Below are 15,948 nucleotides of genomic sequence, written 5' to 3'. Positions count from 1 at the left end.
TTGGAAATGCGGAAGAAATAGGGAGGTGACAAATGCAATAGCCTATAGCTACCACAAGAGGACAGCATGTGTCCACAGTCGATCTCCAGGTCAGTAAGGATAGTGAGTGGCAATTAAATACATTCATGAACTTCTGCATAACAAAGAATGGGTAAGTTGTGGAAAATAGTGTGTTTATTCGGCCAATAAGCACTATCAGAATATACATGTCTTTGATTTCATTTTGTGGATAAACCTATGGAACTTATTGCATTTAACAGAAGAAGAAATGTAACAGTCAGAATATAAAATAGCTCTTACAATTTCACATGTACCATAGAGTCACCATGACAGCAGGTTAGTTTGATTGTTCAATAAAATTAGTACATTTTATACAATGTCATCATATTTAATTATACCTATAACAGTGTAACTTCAACACAAAAACAAAACATGAGCCATCCTTGATTGGGTTTGGTGCCAGCAACAATTTGGGACTCGATAGTACATTTTTACAATCTTCGACAATATATTTTCACAATCTTTGGTACACATTTGATCTTTGAAAGACTCTGACCAGGTAAAGTATAAACATTATAGTGCATTCATTGACGCATCAAAACAATGCAACAATAGCCTAAGGCAAAAATTCTATAGGTCTATTTTTTTAACACATCGCCGATGCAGCAGTAAGAAGTGATTACACAGCAGAAGCAGGCATGACACCACTGAACAACCGATGACATTGCTGTGAGGTGCAACATTTTAGCTCTGACTGACCATAGCATCAGGGCAGGCAAATCAGACAGCTGAGCCAGATTCAGCCGCGAGCAGGGCAGACAGACAGAACAGAGGCATCTAACAGCACTACAACTACAGTGTCGGATGCCCAGGCTTCCCTCACGTTGAAGTGAAAGCCTGAGACAGTACAAGGTTGTTGTTTTTTTACCTGATAGCATTGGATGCCCAGTATCTGACTGGCTAAGAAACCAGTAGAAAGACAATGACAATGTCTGGTTTCCAGTTTAGTTAAAGAGAGTAGTGGCAGCAAATTAAAAGCAGCACTATAATAGTAATCTCCAAAATGCATCACTGTACATGTGCCGGAGTCTTAGTGAGCAATAGAACCATAGTTAATTTCTCTTGATAAATATACCAAGTTAAATGGTAGTGCTATAGATGACATGTGTACCAAAAAAGAAGCACGTTCACTAGTATAAGAAAGGCCAATGAAATCCCTAAATTGCTTTTGATGCATAAGGTTACTGTTGGTGACATTACATCCCTTAATATGACACAGTCAGTACTTCTCTCCCATCTCCACTTGCCTGCGTGTGTGTGTGTGTCTTCCATGCTTCCTTCATTCAATCCTGCATGTAAGACTAAACCAAGCATCTCTCTCAAACATTACTGATGTCCTCCTGTGAACGCCCGTTATGCTCGTCCTCAGGCAGTGTGAACCGTATGGCTCGGCTTTTCTCCCAACCCCTCCTGATACGACTCAGCCGGAGAGCCACGCACGGCAGGAACAGAGCCAGCCTCCCCAGCAGCACAGCCAGCGGCAGGGCCAGCACCAGCAAGAAGGTGGGAGGGAGGTAGAAGCGATACTGCTCCGGGTCCAAGCCCCGGTCCCAGCCGTAGGTCAGCGTGTGGAGGGTGGCCATCAACAGGGCCATGTAGCCCAGTCTGGACTGGAGGGGAGAAAGAGAGAGGACCATGATAATTAATAACTTTCTTGAGTTGAACTGAATCTGGGTGATAGCCGGCTTCAGATGTACTGACTACAAGTTAATTTGGTTTGAAATCCAGCTTTTTTATTCAATACAATGTCAGGTCGTGAGATCTGATGGTGATGGCCAATTTCAAATCAAACTTTGTCACATGCGCCGAATACAACAACTGTAGACCTTACCATGAAATGCTTACTTACAAACCCTTTACCAAAAATGCAGTTCAAGAAATAGAGTTAAGAAAATATTTACCAAATAAACTGAAGTAGAAAATAATAAAAAGTAACACAAGAACGAGGCTATATACAGGGGTACAGATTATCGAGTCAGCGTGCGGGGGTACAGATTAATTTGTACATGTAGGTAGGGGTGAAGTGACTATGCAGATAATAAACAGCGAGTAGCAGCAGTGTACAAAACAAATGAAGGGGGGGGGGGGGTCAATGTAATAGTCTGGTGGCCATTTGATTAATTGTTCAGCAGTCTTATGCCTTGGGGGTAGAAGCTGTTAAGGAGCCTTTTGGTCTTAGACCTGGCGCTCTGGTATCGCTTGCTGTGCGGTAGCAGAGAAAACAGGCTATGACTTGGGTGACTGGAGTCTGATGATTTTATGGGCTTTCCTCTGATACCGCTTATTATATAGGTCCTGGATGGCAGGAAGCTTGGCCCCAGTGATGTACTGGGCCGTACGCACTACACTCTGTAGCACCTTACATTCAAATCCCCAGCAGATGCCATACCAGGCAGTAATGCAACCTGTCAGGATGCTCTCGATGGTGCAGCTGTAGAACCTTTTGAGGATCTGGGGACCCATGCCAAATCTTTTCAGTCTCCTGAGGGGGAGAAGGTTTTGTCGTGCCCTCTTCACGACTGTCTTGGTATGTTTGGTCCATCATAGATTGTTGATGATGTGGACACCAAGGAACTTGAAACTCTCAACCCGCTCCATGCAGCCCCGTTGATGTCCACGATCAGCTCCTTTGTCTTGCTCACATTGAAGGAGAGGTTGTTGTCCTGGCACCACCCTGACAGTTCTCTGACCTCCCTATAGGCTGTCTCATCGTTGTCGGTGATCAGGCCTACCATCGTTTTGTCAGCAAACTTAATGATGGTGTTGGAGTCGTGTTTGGCCACGCATTCGTGGGTAAACAGGGTGTACAGGATGGGACTAAGTACACACCCCTGAGGGGCCCCAGTGTTGAGGATCAGCGTGTAGAGAGGAATTTCAGGATCCAGTTGCAGAGGGAGGTGTTTAATCCCAGGGTCCTTAGCTTAGTGATGAGCCCATGGGCACTATGCTGTTGAACGCTGAGCTGTAGTCAATGAACAGCATTCTCACATAGGTGTCCCTTTTGTCCAGGTGGGAAAGGGCAGTGTGCAGTGCAATTGAGATTGTGTCATCTGTGGATCTGTTGGGGCGGTATGTGAATTGGAGTGGGTCTAGGGTATCCGGGAGGATGCTGTTGATGTGAGCCATGACCAGCCTTTCAAAGCACTTCATGGCTACCGACGTGAGTGCTACGGGGCGGTAATCAATTAGGCAGGTTACCTTTGCTTCCTTGGGCACATGGACTATGGTGGTCTGCTTGAAACATGTAGTTATCACAGACTCAGTCAGGGAGAGGTTGAAAATGTCAGTGAAGACACTTGCCAGTTGGTCTGCGCATGCTTTGAGTACATGTCCTGGTAATCCATCTGGCCCCGCGGCTTTGTGAATGTTGACCTGTTTAAAGGTCTTGCTCACATCGGCTACTGAGAGCGTTATCACACAGTCATCCAGAACAGCTGGTGCTCTCGTGCATGCTTCAGTGTTGCTTGCCTCGAAGCGAGCATAAAAGGCATTTAGCTCGTCTGGAAGGCTAGCGTCACTGGGCAGCTCGCTTCTGGGTTTCCCTTTGTAGTCCGTAATAGTTTTCAAGCCCTGCCACATCCGACGAGCGTCAGAGCCGGTGTAGTAGGATTCAATCTTATTCCTGTATTGATGCTTTGCTTGTTTGATGGTTTGTCTGAGGGCATAGCGGGATTTCTTATAGGCATACAGATTAGTGTCACAATCCTTGAAAGCGGCAGCTCTAACCTTTAGCTCGATGCGGATGTTGCCTGTAATCCATGGCTTCTGGTTGGGATATGTACGTACGGTCACTGTGGGGATGATGTCGCCGATGTACTTATTGATGAAGCCGATGACTGAGGCGGTATACTCCTCAATGCCATTGGATGAATCCCGGAACATATTCCAGTCTGTGGTAGCAAAACAGTCCTGTAGCGTAGCATCCGCTTAATCTGAACACTTCCATATTGAGCGAGTCACTGGTACTTCCTGCTTTAGTTTTTGCTTGTAAGCAGGAATCAGGAGGATAGAATTATGGTCGGATTTGCCAAATGGAGGGCGGGGGAGAGTTTTGTATGCATCTCTGTGTGTGGAGTAAAGGTGGTCTAGAGTTATTTTCTTCTGGTTAAGTTTGCCTGCATTAAAGTCCCCGGCCACTAGGAGTGCCACCTCTGGGTTATTTACATGTTTTTTTTTTTTGTCATTTAGCAGGCGCTCTTTTCCAGAGCGACTTACAGTAGTGAATGCAGTGTTGAATGCATGCACATTTTTGTTGTTGTTGTTGTTTTTGTACTGGTCCCCCGTGGGAATCGAACCCACAACCCTGGCGTTGCACACACCATGCTGGCGTTGCAAACACTATGCTCTACCAACTGAGCCACAGGGAAGACCTAATATTAATATTATATTAAACGTTAAAATACACTTACAAACTCTTGAAATTATTATAAACCCCCCCAATACATAGCCAATCAAACCCCTTTATGAAAGACTAAATGCAAATGAAGTTGGCGTACCCAGATGTACAGAACACCTGGGAGATGATTGTTGACCTTTGAACCTTCTACATAACCTTTTAATAACTCAACATCTTAGTGAGGTGAAAGGAAGTGGTGATTTGAGTGGTATATTATATGTGCAGTATATTAGCTCATCATGGAAGCACGAGTGTAGTAAAGAGGCCCAAGGGAACAGTATGACCTACAAGCTCAACATTTGTCCTTAATGAGCCCCTGTAGTCAGCGTGTGTGTGTGTGTGTGTGTCTGTGTCCGTGTGTGTGTGTTCCCTCTAATTATTAGCACAGTACAGGGCACTACAGAGAGCAGCTGAATTATAATTACCCTTGACAGGTGGGAAGGTTCAGTCGTGACTCACCCATTTCATCCTCATCCCTAAATATACACGGAACAAAAATATAAACGCAACATGTAAAGTGTTGGTCCTGAGCTGAAATAAAAATTCCCAGAAAAGGTCCATACACAAAAAAAGTGTATTTCTCTCAAATGTTGTGCACAAATTTGTTTACATTCCTGTTAGTGAGCATTTCTCCTTTGCCAAGATAATCCATATACCTGGCAGGTGTGGCATATCAAGAAGCTGATTAAACAGCATGATCATTACACAGGTTCACCTTGTGCTGGGGGCAATAAAAGGCCACTTTAAAATGAGCAGTTTTATCACACAACACAATGCCACAGATGTCTCAAGTTGAGGGAGCATGTAATTGGCATGCTGACTGCAGGAATGTCCACCAGAGCTGTTGCCAGATAATTTAATCTTCATTTCTATACCATAAGCTGCCTCCAATGTCGTTTTAAAGAATTTGGCAGTACGTCCAACCGGCCTCACAACCGCAGACCACGTGTAACCACACCAGTACAGAACATCCACATCTTGCTTCTTCACCTGCGGGATCGTCTGAGGGGGGTGCATCTGCCTGTAATAATTTCCCTTTAGTGGAGAAAAACTCATTCTGATTGGCTGGGCCTTGCTCCCCAGTGGGTGAGCCTGGCTGCTAAGTGGGTGGTCCTACACCCTCCCAGGCCCACCCATGGTTGCACTGCTGCCCAGTCATGTGAAATCCATAGATTAGGGCCTAATGAATTTATTTCAATTGACTGATTTCCTTATGAGAACTAACTCAGTAAAATCTTTGAAATTGTTGCATGTTGCGTTTATATTTTTGTACAGTATACGTGTATTACTTAAAATACTTAATGTATCTAATTTTACCAATAATTATACGAGGCTCTGTTAAGAGTCAGTGCGAGTTAACAGTTCCTAATACCAGCCTAACTCACTTAAAGCGACGGCCGTCTGTCGTCCACACTACGAATCAGCCGGACTGAACTCACTACACTGTCTGGCTGGCTGCAAGCTTAAGGGACTGCAGGACTGTAATCTTGATGGAGAATAATGCTCAAATGTTTTACTGCGGCTTCGGGCTGTAGGCAGACAGGCCATTCTGACAGGCCAAGCAGAACACAGGCCTTTTATCACACGGACTAGCAGCATGTGACTAATCTGGCCCCGACTGGATCAGCTTAGCATACATATGAAGGGAAAGTTCTAAACGCTCCAAAGGACAAATCCCTGGAAAATGGAACCATAATAGTAAAGTTCCCCCTTTATGAATTCCGTGGCATGCGAGGAGAAGAGTTGACACACACAGCTCAGAGGTTGTCTTTCTACAGTAGGCTACAATGTTGATTTGTTTTGCCAGTCTTTGACTGCTTCATTGAACTACTGCTCATGTACACAGAAAAGGTGTCTGTGCAAATGTGCTGACCTGTACGAAGCTGAACTCCCTCCAGTTGAGCGAGTTGCCCACGGTGGGCAGTGAGGAGATAGCCAGCAGAGAGAGCAGGCCCAGGGCCAGGATGCCTATAGACAGATACAGCTCCATCCTCCACACCTCCTCCTCTACCCACGAGTCCTCCTGGTCTACCTTCACCTGCACAGTAAACACACATTGTTGCTTACTGTGATGTCAGGTGGTTACACTATGAATAAGCCATCACAAATGTTTTACCATATTGAAAGCGTTCTAAATGCTGATGAGTTGTAATGTTTTTAATGCTTTAGAACTATACATTTATAATTCAATACTAATTCATTAATAGTATGTAGGCTAAACTATTTATAAATAGTTTACTGATGCCTTTCTCACCTGTTTGAAGGCAGCGTTGAGAAGATTGTAGCGAGCAGACCTGCGCATGGGCAAACACAGGCTGTAGACGGCGTGCAGAGCTGCGCAGAGGAAGGCACAGAGGCCCAACTGCTTCCGCTGCTGCAGCCAGCGATCCAACCAGTTGGGGAAACGCCTGTACTTGGTGCCCCACGACAGCTGCAGGAAGGCAGCCACAAGGCCGGGCAGGTAGACCAGAGCCAGGGTCACCAAGGCCACCGAGGGGAGTGTCACATTTACCATCTCCACCGGAATTTTGTAGAATTTGCTCTTCCCTGCCGTGGCGTACGGGTGGACGACGTCACGAAGGAAGTTGTAGGCATAGAAGAAGAAGAAGAGGCAGAGGGTGGAGAGACATGGGACGCGCCACGAGGGGAAGAGGTACAGGGGGGTGTTCTCTATCTCCTGGGCAGAGGAGAGGCGGCCCATGTCAACAGGGATGAAGCCAAGACTGCGGCAGATCTGGAGTAGAGCGCTCTTGGCCCTACTACTGTCACTGCAAATCAGCACCTGGATAGTAAAGAGGCGAGTGTCACAGAAGAGTGTCAGGGAAGGGAATATTCACCAAGGAGAACCCAACTGAAGAGACACGATACTTTACCAATAGCCTACATCACATAGTTTAACTACAATAACACCATATGACCAACACCTGTGATAATATGGTTGCAACATGAGAATGTGTGAAACATGTAACATTACATAAACTGTGGACATTGTCCGGTTTGGAGCAAAAAACTAGAAAACAGCACGTCCAAATGTAATTCAGAGTAGTAATGTCTGTCTGTCTTCTCTGGCACTGTTGTGTGTGCAGAGGACTTAGGCTTTACCTGTCTGCTGCCGTCCCTTGGCCCCGTCTGCAGGCTCCAGGCCGAGATCACATTGAAGGCCTTCACCACACTGCTCTCTGGGAAGATACTGGCCAGCTGCTCCGCGTAGGACTGCTTATCCCTGTTGATCTTAGTACCATTACTAACATCCACCAGAGTCTTCCCCACTAGCGGCTCCCTCAGCCCAGCCAGGGTGGAGTAGTGCTCGGGGAAGAGGGCCACGAACACCAGGTCGGCCTGGGTGGCAGCCTGGTGCTGGGTGGTCACCTCAGCCTCCTCGGGAAAGAGGGAGGCACAGCGCTTGGGGTTGCGGCTGCCCACCACCACCCGGTACCCAGAGGCTACCAGCCTGGTGGCTAAGGAGCGGGAGAAGTCACCTGTGCCCATGATGCCAACCAAGGGAGTACTTGGATCAGAAATTGAGGTTTTGAGGTGTCTGGGGCTGGCACCACCAAGTATAAGAGGCTTCTTCATCTCCTCCTGGGGCATCCTGTCCTGAGCTGAAAAAAACGAAAGGTCGCTAACATTGTAAAATGTCTATCAACAGACAATTGTGTCTGTGCAGCATTCAATGTAAAGATGATTTTGTTATTGACAAACTAGCACTGATGTACTACTTGGTTCAACTGGCAAACTAGCTAGCTAATGCAACCTGCTTTATAACTGATTTATTAACTGGCTAGCGAACTTACTACTACTACTACTACTACTACTACTACTACTACTACTACTACTAGGCTAGCGGAGTTACTAGCTAGACATCCTTTATTTGTGCACACCTCAATACTTAGACATTGGGGTATTGAAGCCATGGCTGCGCATATTTATATTATAGCTAGCTAACGTTACTCCTGCACAAAGGAGAGCGAACGCTAATTTACTTAGCTAGCTAACAGTTAGCTAGCTGAGCAGGCTACCTACCTGTTCTTGCTTGGTTGAACGCAATGCTAGCTAGCTAACTTTTTGCCCAAAAATACAGAACACGGAACTACCAACTTTTTTAGACAAACTTGGTCAACTTCTAAAATTGTCCTATGTATACATTAACTAACTAGCTACAGCAAAACAGTAGCCACAAATTATTGTTGAATTCATGTTGTTTGGCTCACCTCCTTTCTTGACGTCTGTGTATTTTTGTCTTGCGCTCATAACTTTGTGACCCAGAAATCCGTCCCCGCCCCAACCGCCCCCTCTGTGTGAAGAAGATAAGTTCTTCCCCAAACTGACATGAGAGTTGGCCTACGGTAGGCTAGGCCATTCAGTTAACAGTAGCAACAGTATACGTTATTCCTATCAAGAAGACAGTAGTCAACCCATTGTTAACATGGTTCTAAAAAGCTCTGACTCGTATGTAAATTGATTGCAGTGTCTGTGGGTATTTAGGATTTTTCTTTCAATATGTTCTCTGTGGTGCATTCATTTTACATTGGATGTTTGGCTTGCTGTATCACAAGTTTATTTTCCATGGGGATCTTAAATGCTGTTGTTAAAAGTCAGCCCTGGGATTGATTTACTGTAAATTAAAAACATAGGCCCACTAAAAGTAAAAGGGAGATTTGACTGCAGGTCAGAGGCTGTCAACACTTGTTCATCAGTCTGCCTTTGGCAGCTGTAGAAGGTTAAATGTATCCTTCAGGCTTACATGGTTTCACCTGTTTCTCTCTACTCACATAACCTACATTTGTCCATTTTCTATCCATTTGTAAATGGTGGTTATTGATGATAATTGATTAACATATTTTACCTATGACTATAACCCATGATGGAGATATTGTAATCTAATTTTGGAAAGTCATGTGACATTGATTGCGCAATATGTTTTGACATGAGTAGGCTACATCTAAATGTTATGTGACTCCATTGCCATGCCTCTCCTATGTCAGCCATCGCCATATATTGCTGCAGCATTTAAGGCCACTTTAAACTCTGACTTTACACTCTGAGATCCAATATGGCATCAGTGTTTGTGGTTAACTTTCATCTCAGCCGACAGCTCTATCTGGGCTCATGTTGGATGCCAGGCATGTCCGAACCATTTCCCTGCCTGCCTTGCTCCCAAGCCCTGGCTGCTCCGCCGCATTACTGTAACCTTCCCGGCTCCATCGGTCAAGATGAACGCGTAAAGCTGGGATTTCTGTGGAAAGCCTCAGCCTTGATTACAGAATCGCACAAATATGACCATTGGCATCCTTTAACTCGTCCGTGACTGATTTTGAGTGTAATATCACACTAATCCATCTTGTAATCTATAAATCACAGAGCATTTGATGTGATTTATTGGAAATAAATGACTGTCTTTGATACAGGACCAACGTTTTTTCATGAAGATTGTATACATATTTCATATACATTAACCTATGGTTCAGTCTATTTTAACATATAATATTTCCCTTCATGCCACCAACTGTAAGAATGCATTTGCCTACCAGCAGCAGAGAACCATTGCCACATTCAGTTTATTTACAGTGAGGGGCTAAATTATTTCTCTTCTACAACATGTTTTAAGTGTATAATGTAAAGACTTGATTTGTAACAGAACAAGGGACTACCGGTCACTCTGTGACCTTTAGGGTCAAAGGTCAACAGAGATCCAGCCAAGTCTAAAAACCTTTGTCCACGTCATCCACTGGCACCACGTCATCCACTGCCCAAATCTGTCTCCCAAACTGAGGACATGTTGTCATTATGAGCTGGGCAGTGGGCGCTAATGCAGCCCAGGGGACCATGACCCTGTGAGTCAGTCTCACTGCATCAGATAACACAGACTGGGCTGGAGAACTGGGTCAGGCTAGAGTTGGAGCCTGGGAGCAGACATGTATAGCCAGCAGTAGCAACTCATGGCCAACGTATTGACAATGGAACACTTTGGTGCTTCAAAATTAGACACATAGACAGCGGCGCAGATCAACGTAAAATTCTGTGTTTACCTGGGATTTTGCTGATGATATTTCAATGGGCATTGCTCATTTGAATCACATGATTTCAAAAAATCTATTGCATTGTACCCTATGTCAGTCTGCATGTTCCTAACTAAGGTTGGATATACTGTACTGGGCTATGTGACATTTGATTGAGTCCTCTACCTCCATTGGCCTCTGAAAACATAGCATCCTCCTAACGAGATGTGTGATTAGGGAAATTGTACCCTACGACTCTACCACAGGGCAGCGGTCGGTTCATTGCAATGACCTCCATGGCATGGATAGTGGTGCGCCCTGCCTCCCTCTTTGCATGGGTGTATTGTTCAAATCCCTGGTAAAGGTCACATCAGCAGCCATGTGAGTAATGAGGCAGTAAGCATTTATCCTTTGTTGGTGGAAACAAATGTGTTTATACTGAACTGGGTGGAGCACAGAGAGAGTTCGATTTCACTTGTGCTATATGTAACAGGTCCAACTTAATATAAAATTGATCCTCACATTCGTTTTTCTTCAAGATCTACACAATCAGAAACAAGCTCATAGATTTAACTTGTATACTTTTGTGAGTGGTGTATTTCTTTGATTGGTTGAAATGTAATGGGTGCTATATATAAAAAACAGAGGGGAGTTTTGAGATCCATTATACACATTGTGGATCGTATAAGAACCAGTGAACCGGAGTTTCCTTTTCCTTTTCGAACACAACAGCCTGCCTTTTCTTTGGCCACTCAGAAACTTAGTTATGCAGTTACTCAGATGTGTGTAAACCATGTCCTGTTGTCCTTCTCTTTGAGGAACTGTTTCATCTTGACTTGAAATGACTAATACAAACCGACATACTTCGATGACCACTAATCTCTTCATGTGTATGTTTTCAGTGACCTGTTACTATATCATTTTGGATTATCGAGATTATAGAGATATTCAGACAGCTAAAGTGATAACATGAGATTGAATCTGTCTTGGAGATACCCAGGCCTGTTGATGATGAAATCATAGCTCAAATCCACCCACATCAGAAAAACGTTTTTCTGCCCCTCCCAAAAGATATCATTTGTAGATAATTGGCCCTCTTTCTGGCACTCACCCACAAACCGGACCAAGCCTGGCCTGTTGAGGAGTGACGGACTCCATCCAAGCTGGAGGGGTGCTCTCATCTTATCTACGAACATAGGGCTCTAACTCCACTAGCTCCACAATGAGATAGCCAGCCTGCCAGCTTAGTGGAGTCTGCCATTAGCACAGTCAGTGTAGTCAGCTCAGCTATCTTCATTGAGACCGTGTCTGTGCCTCGACTTAGGTTGGGCAAAACTAAACATGGCGGTGTTCGCCTTAGCAATCTCACTGGAATAAAGACCTCCTCCATTTCTGCCATTATTGAAAGAGATTGTGATACCTCACATCTCAAAATAGGGCTACTTAATGTTAGATCCCTCACTTCCAAGGCAGTTATAGTCAATGAACTAATCACTGATCATAATCTTGATGTGGTTGGCCTGACTGAAACATGGCTTAAGCCTGATGAATTTACTGTGTTAAATGAGGCCTCACCTCCTGGTTACACTAGTGACCATATCCCCCGCGCATCCCGCAAAGGCGGAGGTGTTGCTAACATTTATGATAGCAAATTTCAATTTACCATAAAAAAAACTACATTGTTGTCTTTTGAGCTTCTAGTCTTGAAATCTATGCAGCCTACTCAATCACTGTTTATAGCTACTGTTTACAGGCCTCCTGGGCCATATACAGCATTCCTCAAGGAGTTCCCTGAATTCCTATCGGACCTTGTAGTCATGGCAGATAATATTCACATTTTTGGTGACTTTAATATTCACATGGAAAAGTCCACAGACCCATTCCAAAAGGCTTTCGGAGCCATCATCGACTCAGTGGGTTTTGTCCAACATGTCTCCGGACATACTCACTGCCACCGTCATACTCTGGACCTAGTTTTGTCCCATGGAATAAATGTTGTGGATCTAAATGTTTTTCCTCATAATCCTGGAAGATGCCCTTCCAGACTCCCTCTGCCTACCCAAGGACGTCAAGGTACAAAAATCAGTTAACCACCTAACTGAGGAACTCAATTTAACCTTGCGCAATACCCTAGATGCAGTGGCACCCCTAAAAACAAAAGACATTTGTCATAAGAAACTAGCTCCCTGGTATACAGAAAATACCCGAGCTCTGAAGCAAGCTTCCAGAATATTGGAACGGAAATGGCGCAACACCAAACTGGAAGTCTTCCGACTAGCTTGGAAAGACAGTACCGTGCAGTATCGAAGAGCCCTTACTGCTGCTCGATCATCCTATTGTTCCAACTTAATTGAGGAAAATAAGAACAATCCAAAATGTATTTTTGATACTGTCGCAAAGCTAACTTAAAAGCAGCATTCCCCAAGAGAGGATGGCTTTCACCTCAGCAGTAATAAATTCATGAACTTCTTTGAGGAAAAGATCATGATCAGTATAAAGCAAATTACAGACTCTTAAACCTTCAAGCTGCATACTGGACCCTATTCCAACTAAACTACTGAAAGAGCTGTTTCCTGTGCTTGGCCCTCCTATGTTGAAAATAATAAACGGCTCTCTATCCACTGGATGTGTACCAAACTCACTAAAAGTGGCAGTAATAAAGCCTCTATTGAAAAAGCCAAACCTTGACCGAGAAAATATAAAGAACTATCGGCCTATATCGAATCTCCCATTCCTCTCAAAAATATTTGAAAAAGCTGTTGCGCAGCAACTCACTGCCTTCCTGAAAACAAACAATGTATACGAAACGCTTCAGTCTGGTTTTAGACCCCATCATAGCACTGAGACTGCACTTGTGAAGGTGGTAAATTACCTTTTAATGGCGTCAGACCAAGGCTCTGCATCTGTCCTCGTGCTCCTAGACCTTAGTGCTGCTTTTGATACCATCGATCACCACATTCTTTTGGAGAGATTGGTAACCCAAATTGATCTACACGGACAAGTTCTGGCCTGGTTTAGATCTTATCTGTCGGAAAGATATCAGTTTGTCTCTGTGGATGGTTTGTCCTCTGACAAATCAATTGTAAATTTCAGTGTTCCTCAAGGTTCCGTTTTAGGACCACTATTGTTTTCAATATATATTTTACCTCTTGGTGATGTCATTCGGAAACATAATGTTAACTTTCACTGCTATGTAGATGACACACAGCTGTACATTTCGATGAAACATAGTGAAGCCCCAAAATTGCACTCGCTGGAAGCCTGTGTTTCAGACATAAGGAAGTGGATAGCTGCAAATGTTCTACTTTTAAACTCGGACAAAACAGAGATGCTTGTTCTAGGTCCCAAAAAACAAAGAGATCTTCTATTGAATCTGACAATTAATCTTGATGGTTGTACAGTCGTCTCAAATAAAACTGTGAAGGACCTTGGCGTTACTCTGGACCCTGATCTCTCTTTTGACGAACATATCAAGACTGTTTCAAGGACAGCTTTTTTCCATCTACGTAACATTGCAAAAATCTGAAACTTTCTGTCCAAAAATGATGCAGAAAAATGTATCCATGCTTTTGTCACTTCTAGGTTAGACTACTGCAATGCTCTAGTTTCTAGCTACCCAGATAAAGCACTAAATAAACTTCAGTTAGTGCTAAACACAGCTGCTAGAATCTTGACTAGAACCAAATAAATGTATCATATTACTCCAGTGTTAACCTCTCTACACTGGCTTCCTGTTAAGGCAAGGGCTGATTTCAAAGTTTTACTGCTAACCTACAAAGCATTACATGGGCTTGCTCCTACCTATCTTTCCGATTTGGTCCTGCCTTACATACCTACACGTACGCTACGGTCACAAGACGCAGGCCTCCTTACTGTCCCTAGAATGTCTAAACAAACAGCTGGAGGTAGGGCTTTCTCCTATAGAGCTCCATTTCTATGGAATGGTCTGCCTACCCATATGAGAGACGCAGACTTGGTCTCAACCTTTAAGTCTTTATTGAAGACTCATCTCTTCAGTATGTCCTATGATTGTGTAGTATGGCCCAGTATTGCTGTCTCTGCCTGGCCGGTTCCCCTTTCTCCACTGGGATTCTCTGCCTCTAACCCTATTACAGGGGCCGAGTCACTGGCTTACTGGTGCTCTTCCATGCCGTCCCTGGGAGGGGTGCGTCACTTGAGTGGGTTGAGTCATTGACGTGATCTTCCTGTCTGGGTTGGCGCGCCAACCCCCTTGGGTTGTGCCGTGGCGGAGATCTTTGTGGGCTATACTCGGTGTTGTCTCAGGATGTTAAGTTGGTGGTTGAAGATATCCCTCTAGTGGTGTGGGGGCTGTGCTTTGGCAAAGTGGGTGGGGTTATATCCTGCCTGTTTGGCCCTGTCCGGGGGTATCGTCGGATGGGGCTACAGTGTCTCCCGACCACTCCTGTCTCAGCCTCCAGTATTTATGCTGCAGTAGTTTGTGTCGGGGAGCTAGGACCAGTCTGTTATATCTGGAGTATTTCTCCTGTCTTATCCGGTGTCCTGTGTGAATTTAAGTATGCTCTCTAACTCTCTCTCTCTCTTTCTCGCTCTCGGAGGACCTGAGCCCTAGGACCATGCCTCAGGACTACCTGGCATGATGACTACTTGCTGTCCCCAGTCCACCTGGCCGTGCTCCAGTTTCAACTGTTCTGCCTGCGGCTATGGAATCCTGACCGGTTCACCGGACGTGCAACCTGTCCCCGACCTGCTGTTTTCAACTCTCTAGAGACAGCAGGAGATGTAGAGATACTCTGAAGGATCGTCTACTGAAAAGCCAATTGACATTTACTCCTGAGGAGCTTACCTGTTGCACCCTCGACATCCACTTTGACCCTGCTGGTCACCTATGAACATTTGAACATCTTGGCCATGTTCTGTTATAATCTCCACCCGGCACAGCCAGAAGAGAACTGGCCACCCCTCACAGCCTTGTTCCTCTCTAGGTTTCTTCCTAGGTTCTGGCCTTTCTAGGGAGTTTTTCCTAGCCACCGTGCTTCTACACCTGCATTGCTTGCTGTTTGTGGTTTTAGGCTGGGTTTCTGTACAGCACTTTGAGATATCAGCTGATGTAAGAAGGGCTTTATAAATAAATTTGATATGTCTGGATCTGACAGTGTGCCAGCAGCCAGCATCATCTCATGTCCTCCACGTGATAGTTTATCAACAATGGGACTCTGATAGTGTTGGGTTGAATCACCCTTTTCATGTCTGAGATAGAGAAAAAATGTTTCACTTGCAATGGTGGAAAAAGCAGCACATCAAAAGCAGGACATCAACTATGTCCATCACCTTATTTGTGTTGGTTTATTCCTCTTAGAAAAACCTACCAATGTCACAGCAATACAAACATCTAAACTGGCTACTGTTTTACACATCATTTTGGTATCTTTGGTATCCAACGAACTGATAGTGTGGGATTGCTAGGTTAAAATCTACTGTAGTTACAATGAATAAATAACAGGCCTAAGCAAA

At 44.6% G+C, this 15,948-nt stretch overlaps 1 protein-coding gene across 3 annotated transcripts; it reads right to left on the bottom strand.

Annotated features, from left to right (window-relative positions):
- Positions 1 to 152: 152 nt before the first annotated feature.
- On the bottom strand, positions 153 to 8,765 carry LOC115196070 (metalloreductase STEAP3). 3 transcript variants are annotated; one of them, XM_029756589.1, is made up of 6 exons: positions 8,668 to 8,765; positions 7,559 to 8,058; positions 6,711 to 7,238; positions 6,330 to 6,494; positions 4,882 to 4,932; positions 1,548 to 1,670 (listed from the first exon to the last, which is right to left on the bottom strand). In XM_029756589.1, exons 1-5 carry the CDS (start codon positions 8,705 to 8,707, stop codon positions 4,927 to 4,929), a joined length of 1,239 nt encoding a protein of 412 aa, XP_029612449.1. In that variant the 5' UTR covers positions 8,708 to 8,765; the 3' UTR covers positions 1,548 to 1,670; positions 4,882 to 4,926. The 3 variants fall into 3 exon arrangements, with proteins under 3 accessions (XP_029612447.1, XP_029612448.1, XP_029612449.1); XM_029756587.1 differs by lacking the exon at positions 4,882 to 4,932 and having other exon boundaries at positions 153 to 1,670; positions 8,668 to 8,764; XM_029756588.1 differs by lacking the exons at positions 4,882 to 4,932; positions 8,668 to 8,765 and adding an exon at positions 8,480 to 8,651 and having other exon boundaries at positions 153 to 1,670.
- Between the last annotated feature and the right edge of the window lie 7,183 nt (positions 8,766 to 15,948).

Source organism: Salmo trutta, chromosome 6, assembly GCF_901001165.1.
Source record: "Salmo trutta chromosome 6, fSalTru1.1, whole genome shotgun sequence".
Classification (NCBI taxonomy): Eukaryota; Metazoa; Chordata; class Actinopteri; order Salmoniformes; family Salmonidae; genus Salmo; species Salmo trutta.
The sequence above is the reverse complement of the archived record's forward strand: the minus strand, read 5'-3'. Positions and strand labels throughout refer to the sequence as shown.